This window comes from Lolium rigidum, chromosome 2 (assembly GCF_022539505.1).
Source record: "Lolium rigidum isolate FL_2022 chromosome 2, APGP_CSIRO_Lrig_0.1, whole genome shotgun sequence".
NCBI classification, from domain to species: Eukaryota; Viridiplantae; Streptophyta; class Magnoliopsida; order Poales; family Poaceae; genus Lolium; species Lolium rigidum.
In genome coordinates this window covers 34,331,348-34,340,206 of record NC_061509.1, presented here as the reverse complement: position 1 = coordinate 34,340,206, position 8,859 = coordinate 34,331,348, and the positions used below count along the sequence as shown (strand labels likewise).

General features: G+C 44.1%; 1 protein-coding gene across 1 annotated transcript; it reads right to left on the bottom strand.

The window, feature by feature from the left end:
* Positions 1-3,450: 3,450 nt before the first annotated feature.
* On the bottom strand, positions 3,451-6,667 carry LOC124686220. The gene is made up of 3 exons (XM_047220210.1): positions 6,404-6,667; positions 6,284-6,326; positions 3,451-3,855 (listed from the first exon to the last, which is right to left on the bottom strand). Exons 1-3 carry the CDS (start codon positions 6,665-6,667, stop codon positions 3,731-3,733), a joined length of 432 nt encoding a protein of 143 aa, XP_047076166.1. The 3' UTR covers positions 3,451-3,730.
* Between the last annotated feature and the right edge of the window lie 2,192 nt (positions 6,668-8,859).

The window sequence follows — 8,859 nt, the reverse complement described above, 5'->3', positions numbered from 1 at the left end:
ACGCGCGCGCGCAGCCAAACCAATGCACAGGGAATGAATATCACAATCCAAAGCACCCCCGCCGTACAGCCTACAGCACGACGTTGCAAGCTCAGCTTTGCTTCTACATAAGCATCGTAACAAAATTATGCTGCGACGGTGAACATTCGTAGAAGCGAAAAATGAAGCAGCGGATCAGTAGTAAACCCATTCATTCTCTACATATGGCCCTAAAGCATACAGTTCCTTGTAACAATGCCTGCTCCTTGCTGACAAACCAACCAGATGAGCATCGCCCACTGGGCTGGGCTGTGCATGCACACAGCATAATGAGCGAGCAGCGCCTCAATGGCACGGACCTCTCCAGCAACTTACTCTACCACGCTACTTCAGCACTGGCTGGAGCGGGAGCGGGAACTACACGCACGCAGGAAGGCAGCCAAACCAATGCACGGGGAATGAGTATCACAATCCAAAGCAACCCCGCAGCAGAAGCTGCCAGCGGGGCCGGAAGCGGGCGAGAATCCGGCCGGATCAACGGGCCTCCTCCAGGGGATCCCTCCCCGCGGATCGCTCCCCCGATCCCGCAGATCTAGGCCTACGCAGCGCCCACGAGCTGCAGCGACCGAGCGAGCAGGCGCAGGCCCGAGCGCGCGCCCGAGCAGCGAAGCGCCGCTCGCCGGCCCGTCCGGATCCAGCCGTGGTAGCAGAGCGTAGAGGGGGAGAGGTGGGTCTCGCGAGCGTACCTGCCGCGGCGTAGCGCTAGGGTTTCGGGGCCCGCGGGATCGGGAGCGCGCGCGCCGGGGGGGGCGGAGGAGGCGGGAGATCCCGGGGCGAGGTCGCGCGCGGCGCCGCTGGCGGGGGGGGGGCGGATTCGCTGGCGGCGGCCGGAACCCTGGCGGCGGCGGCGCGGTCGGAGGCGGAGGCGAGAGGAGGAGCAAAGCAGAAACGGAATGGATCGGTGGTCTCTGCGGGGGGCGAGCCACGAGGTTTAGGCTGGCGCGAGCCGAGCCGAGCCGAGGTGAGCTGGCTCCGGGCCTACGACTGCCCGCTGCCCGGGCCCGAGTCAAGTCAGCGACGGCAGCCGCGTTACCGTTGCCGTTACCGGGTAGCCGCGTTGCTAGGTGCACACGGTGTGTGTCCAGTTGTCCACACTCCACACGACTCCTCTTCCACCAAAACCGACAAAACTGCCCCCCCCCCTCCTCCCCTCCCCAAACTCGAAACAAATTCAGAAAAAAACGAACTCCGGCCGAAACTATTCCACGGAACTAACCCGCGGCATGGCGCCGACGTAAACGGCCCTACAGATCATGCCAGCGTGGCCCACCCCGGGCTATGCACGTAGCGCCGCGCCCTCCCCTGGAGTAAGTACAGCGCCGCTCCGAACGGAAAGCTAACTGCTTCGACGATGATGATAGGAGGTTGACTTCGAGCAAAAGGCTATCCCAAAGCCCTCCAAGGAAGAACTCGATAAAGCTCTGATAACTTTGAGCCGCGGGGGGGGGGGGGCAACAAACGGCATGCGGAGAACATGACCGCACCTTCATCGTCGCTCTCATCCAATCCTCCACTTTGGAGGAGCTCTTGATAACGAGTTTTTACCCTTTGGGGCGGGTAGGAGGGGATTGTGGGCTTACTCTAGGGTTTACGAGATGATTCTTTTCATCCGTTCTGCAGGGAAAGCGGGAGAGATAAAATCGATTGCCAAAGGCTTGCCTTTAGCAAGGGGTTAACATGTACATCCTTGATACTCTTCGGGTAGCTACACAAGAAGAGTGGTGTTAACCAGTTCATCTACAAGATGGAGTGATGTCGGGTGTCTTCTTCTTAAAAGAATTGTGGGAGTTGCCTACCCCTTTCAGGTTCATCGGGGAAAACACACAAGGGTGTCGGTCATCGGAGGAGGATCTCGCATGTCACTAATGTGCCGTCTCTTGATTATGTGATATGACCGATACTATCTAGGGCGGGGTTTAAGGTTTACCTGCGATGATAATTTTATCGGTTGTATGAGGCATCATTCAACTAGACATCCTCTCTTTGATGTGTGGGTTTCTATCTCATTTTAGCTGACACATCACACATTATAATGTGAGCACTTGCTACATAAAACATCAAAAGATAAATAAATCGGTGTATGTCCATATGTAACAAACCTCAAAGGCGACAAAACCATAAATTTTGCCAACATGTTTGGTCCACATTATTTATCCATCTTTTTTGCTTGCTCGCGCAACCCCGTGAAAAGACCAGCGAGAAAATAAAATTAGAATAGCGGTAAAATAAGATGTTGTAAATTTTGCGATATATCATAAATGTGTCGCTGCATCCAAATATCAGTAGTATAATTGAGTGTGGCTTTTTGGAGACCGAACTACATGTAGCTCTTTATTTTCAAAGGCTCAAAATGCGAACTTCAAAGTTTTAAAAAAATCTGAAACAAAATCCTTGAGGTAGTCAATGATGTATGCTATAAGGCTGGCCATAGTGGGTAGTATCATATAGTAGTATCATGTATATGATACTTTTGTATGATACTAGATTCATAATGCATAGTATCATAGACTAGAATCATAGTTTTGCTATATTAATCGATTTGTAGTATCCCAATACAAATTTGTGTACAAGATTTATTTGATACTAACTTTTCTCGTGATGTGCGCTATGATATAGTACCTACCTATGATACTCTAATCTCCCCTATCATCCATAATTATCTGCCACATCAGCATTTTTGGTGGGGCTAGGATGCATGATACTAGCTAAGATACTAGCACTATGGCTAGCCTAATGGTGCAAAATCTCAATGCAAATTAATTTGTATTCTAGGCTATACAAAATTGATAAAATCTAACAAAGTTAATAGTCTTGAAATATGCAATATCCACTACAAAATTTGACAGAATTTGTTATTTTTGTGTAGCCTAAAAGATGAATTAGTTTCTATTAAGATTTTACACCATTGTGGTATACATCATTGGCTATCTCCAGAATTTTGATTCAATTTTTTAAAACTTTAAAATATAAATTCTGGGTGTTTATAAATAAAGAGCTACCACCACCAAGCTCAAAGGATACGACAATAGTCACATCGAAACCCTTTCAACTAACATGCACAAGAACGGGGACAGGTGAGAACTGAGATCGATTGCTGGATCGGAGGAATGGAGAGGCGTGTCCGCTAGGGCGAGCGGAAACGGACAAATCATGTGCTTCCGTTCAATATCCAGCATGTTCCAGGTGTTGGAGCAAGATGTTCATTCATGGTTGCTACATAATACATGGTCATTTTAAGCCACGCCCTTAAGGATTTAATCAGAAAATGGTAATTTTCTCCACCGCACAAGACGTATTCTCTCCGACACAAGGCTCTCTGTCTAACTTCTTCAACCACATTAATAATGAGAGCCCTGATTGCTACAGAATACATCAAAACATAAAATTTTCGATACACTGGGAATGCGTCACTGCAAACCAAAAATACAATTCAATTATTTCTTATGCTACATCATCTTTAGCTTCAACGGGAAGGCGTGGAGGACAATGGAAATCTACGGTCACAGCAAAACCCTTTCAAGCGAGACTCTTCCATGCAGAAGAAGAGCACTCCTTCTGAACATCTGTTTAACCCCTTGAAAAGACAGGAGAACTATGAAAGAGTGGCAAATCAACCGATCGTCTCAACACTTCAAGACTGGCTAGACAAGGTGTTGACACTTTCCTTCTAAGTGTCTAGTCGGTAACCAAATTATGCAGCGGCTGGCGTCTCTACTTTGGGGGTATCTTGTACCGTCTTCTGCGATGCCTTGATGTACTTCCAACCACGTTTGTTAACACCACTGATCTTTATCGGGGCATCGGCCACTTGCACACCTGGAAGAGAAACAGGTTAGACAACCAAAAAGACAAATCTGGCAAATGTAATCCTCTAATCGATAATATTCAGTTGTTTCAATGTGTGCGGCACGTTTCTACAGTGTAAGTACCCTTCTGACTCGGTAAGTCTTTGTGGCAGGCCTCTCCGTTCTGCTTCCTAACAGTTTTTGCCTGAGACCAGCCAGGCAATAGTAACCATGCTGTGACTTTAGATTTTTGCAAAGAGCAATAGGAAAACCATTATCAAAAATACAAAAGGGCAGTTTAAATCAACTAATTTCCATCTCGGTCTTGACACATGGACAAAATAATAGCAGACCAGGCTGCTTTTTGGAGACAAAAAAATAATATGTCTGTCTAATCTAATGAAATTGGTGTAAAATTTTCCATGTCTAATTCAAAGAAGTAGGTGTAAAATTTTCCATATTAACCAGGATTAGAGCATAACACCTAAGCTAGTGTAGCAACCATATTATCCCTGCACGATTAACACTGTCGATAACCTGTTCAGCTGTTCTATATTCTAATGTGTGTGGCAGGTTTCTACATGATTTGAGAACAAGAGTATGCCCTCTGGCTCGGTAATTCTTGGCTGCGGTAGGTCTCTATGTTCCGCTCCGTAACAGTTTAGTCGGAGGCCAGACAACACTAACGATGATGTGACTTGTGCAAACAGGGAAAAAACCTGAACATTAGGAAGTTAAAGCCACCTAGTTTATATCTTGGTATTGACATATGGAAATAAGAATAGCTTGGGGTGACTGCGGCCGCAAACAATTGAATGATTTACACCAAATTGAAGCCCTATATTGGTAAAATCGAGCACATCATCAATTAGCTGGCCTCACCTCACCATCTCAATTTTTGAGTGATGTTGAACGCCATACCAACTGTAACTGAAGCATCCATCAAAACATGACGAATTGTATCATGTAATATTTTTTTGTATTGTCCAGTATATGCACACATTTGATATTTGATAATGATAATTAATATTTTTCTATCTTGGTCTGATGTATGGACAAAATAATAGCTCGGAGCAACTAGGACAGCAAACAACTGAATGTTTTGGAGCAGCACTAAACATGAAGCAGAACAGACTGCTTTTTGGAGACAAAAATAATATGTCTGTCTAATTCAAAGAAGTTGGTGTAAAATTTTCAATGTCAATTAAAAAGAGACACAAACGACAAAAGTTTCATATGAACCAGGATTAGAACATAACACCTAAGCTAGAGTAGCAACCATATCATCCCTGTACGGTTAAACTATTCACCTATTTTGTATTCTAATCTGCGAGGCAGGTTGTTTCTACATTCCACTTTGTAAAAGTTGAGATGGAGACCAGGAGACCAGCCAACAGTGACAATGATGTTACTTGTGCAAACAGGCAACGGCAATATGAAAAACATGATCATAAGGAAATGAAATCCAGCTAGTTTCTATCTTAGTCTTGACATAAGAACAGATTGGGGCGACTAGGGCAGCAAACAACTGAATGTTTTCAAGCATCACTGAATGTAAAGCAGAGCAAACCGATGAATGACTGTCTAAGTGAAAGAAGTCTGTAGAATTGTTCATGTTATTTTAAATGACACACAAACAACATAAAAAGTTACATATTAACCGGGATTAGCTAGTGCAGGAATCATACCATCCATGTAGTCAGAAACAAGGCATGGAATTCGAATTTGATTACAACGAAATCAGAGATTCGAGAGTATGATATTCCACTACTCCTATACAATTATCAGCAACCCAAGATAATTCATACATTGATGAAACTGAGCACATCAGACAAAAAGTATCATCGATTGGCTGGCATCACCTCATCTTCTCGATTTGTTAGTGATGTCGAAGATCATACCAATTGTAATTTAAGCATCCATTAAAACCTAATGAGCCGTTACATGTACTAGTTTTTGTATTGTCCAGCATATGCGTACAGTTGCTATTTGGTAATGACATATGTTTATTTTATCATTTCCTTGTGGGATAAGACGTTACAATGCCCCAGAAAATGTACCATAAGCTACAGTATGCATAGCTAGGAAGTTTCAGTTGGATCCACATAAAGTATTTGAGAGAGCACAAATATTGCTTTATTACCTAAACTCATTCCACTATAAAAATATCAAACTAAACTAGTCAAGACAACTACAAACCACCGTGACAATGTCATTCAAATAGAACTATCAGGCATAACCAAATTAATCGGAGGGATCCAAGCTGCAAACAAATGGAGTCGCAGACTAGCGCACACAGCTCCATCTACTGATGTCTAGCAGAAGTTAGGCTTCCATCCAGGGAGCAATCATGTTCTACCATTCTACGCTTAATTAACGGACATCATTCAAGAACATTGTAGCGACATCTTCGCCCATCGCAGGAGTGAATTAGGCAGGACGAGAGAGCGGAGACTCACCGGCCTTGTGTCGAATTCCCCACGCCTTCCCGTGGCGGCCATCCTGCAGTTGGTACAGAAATCACAACGGAGTTACGGGAAATGGATACAGCCGACGAGCGGGGGTGAGCGGTGGTGGACCTTGTAGAGGTTGATCTTGGTGATCTGGTAGGAGACGTCGCGCCAGGTGGTCTTGGCGACCTTGTACCCGACGCCCCAGTCGGGCAGGAACTGCACCACGTCGAACAGGTTCTTCTTCTTCGCCCTCTTCGCCTTGGCCGCCTCTCCCTCCGCCGCCGCCGCCGCCGGCGCGGCGCTGGCGCTCAGGGCCCTCTGGGATGCCGGCGGCGCGAGCCCGAGGGATCTCCGGAGGAGACTGCCCGCCGCCCTCTGCGCCATGGCCATCGGTACGGAGGTGGGTAGAGGTGGAGGAGGACGCGGGCTCCGGCGAGTGGACCGACGACGGGAGAGACGGCGGCGGCCGGCGGGGGATAGCTAGGGTTTTGGAGTTTGTTTGCCGGAGAAGGCCTGCTTCGGTCGATTGGGCCGCTCACTACACCATACCTTTAGATTTCGAAAAAATACTCCAAATTTGATATAACTTTGTGTAATTTTTAGAAGGGTACTTCGTCGCGTTCTAGTTTTGTCCTAAGTTCAATCAAACTAACTTCGATCAAGTTTGCGAGGAAATGTACTAAATTAAATTGATGTTGTAGACGTTGACATATTATTTTATAAACTTGGTAAAATTTTTAATGAGTTTGAGTTAGGATGAAACTAGAACTTCAATTCTTTTAAACAGAACTAGGACAAATGCCCGTGCGTTGCCACGGGAAGACAAAATATGTTTAATGGTAAATTCATTTTGTTAGACGTACCCGAATATGGTGACTTATAGTTTTCAAAACACATTTTTATATTCTTACTAACCCTCTGAGCACCAACAACTATATTTTTTTACCCTTTTCAATATGTTATGTCTCTTCTTCTATAGCACATAATCTAGCAATTTCCACCATATTGGCCATTTTTGCGTAGGACAATTATTGTTATTTTCATTGCCCTCCTAATTCATTGTCTAGATCGATTACAAAAGTGCAATATGACACTGAATGTGAAGCAACGGAAAAGAAATATAGCATACTACTTCTTTATACCACGACAAAAAAAAAATTGTAAGAATAAGTTACAAAGTAACATATACAAAAATACATTAAAAATTTCTTGCAATGCATACACCATAGTAAAAACCTATCCTCAGTTTTCATATTTTCATCAATAACATTGTTACCTCTTACCATTAATCATGTTTGATTATGTTCCTCCGAAAAGAGGTATCGTGTAATCAAGTCCTAGCTTATCTCAAAACTGTCACCGGCCAATCCGCACCGGAAACAAAACGTGTTACCAGAGCTAGCCAGGTTGAGCGACCGCTTCTGATCTTGATCCCAGTCGCTACCGATATCGGTCCTCCTCAGCATCCTCTATTTCGGCAACAGCGATGCCACACGAGCAGCAGAGCTGCTAGGCGACCCTCTCCTACCAGTCTGATTACTAACACTGAAACTACTGAATCAGAACCTCCCAAATATCAGATTTTATCCCATAACTTCCAATCTCCTGCAACAGAATGTGCTTATCACTTGATTTAGCAGCAAGTCATTGTTAAGTGTTAACGCACACAAATGGTTAAATACTGCAGTAAGAACAAAGAACATGCACAAGTCAGGCTATGGGTTGGGCTAGGGCTTCTATGTTGAATATCATAACCTACAGATAGATGGCTGGGCAAACTTCTTACTACAATCATCATGGAATAAATTCAATGTGGTGTTAATATCTACGTTCCCGTCCTAGTGACCAGCACGGTATGCTATTGGGCAATATGCATGTTATAAGCTGACTGCCCATTATAACAGCAGTATTTTTTCATGTGTGTGATAGATTTTAAACACCCATTCCTCTTGCTGGCCACACTGAAGCACCACAAGCTTTTGATAAACCTTGATAGCAAGATGATTCGAGCCTGAACATTACTATGAATGGACTTTTCACCATGGTCCATGGTTCAGGTATTGAACAACTAAAAGTGAAATAGTGATGTATATGTTCTTTCAAAGTTGGCATATGAAGGTTAGAAAGTGTACTCTTTTAGAAATGTTGCTAGAAAGAAGCATCATCTTCACCTTGTGTTAGCTCTTGCTGGACAGAGGACGTTGGTGTCGACACTCATCCTGGCCTACGAAAATTAGTTTCACACTTCTAGATCTACAATATCAGAGAACTGAAAAGCCAAATAAGTTTTCTTTAATTATCCCGAACTACAAAAGGAAAGTTATGTTTCCATGTACACCATAATCTCATCCTTAAATAGGAGAAACCAAAAAAAAAAACAAAGCCTACTATTGGATAGCATGCTCACCTTCTAAAGAAAGCAGAGAATGAAGAGTGTAAAACAACAAAAGATAAATCAACGGTTTCATATATAGAATACAGTTTCTTGCAATAATCAAGATAGACTCTACGTAGCTAATTGGTAACCCTAAAATATAAGCAAATCCTCTCGTGCAAAAGAAATCTTGACAAAGTTTATACGA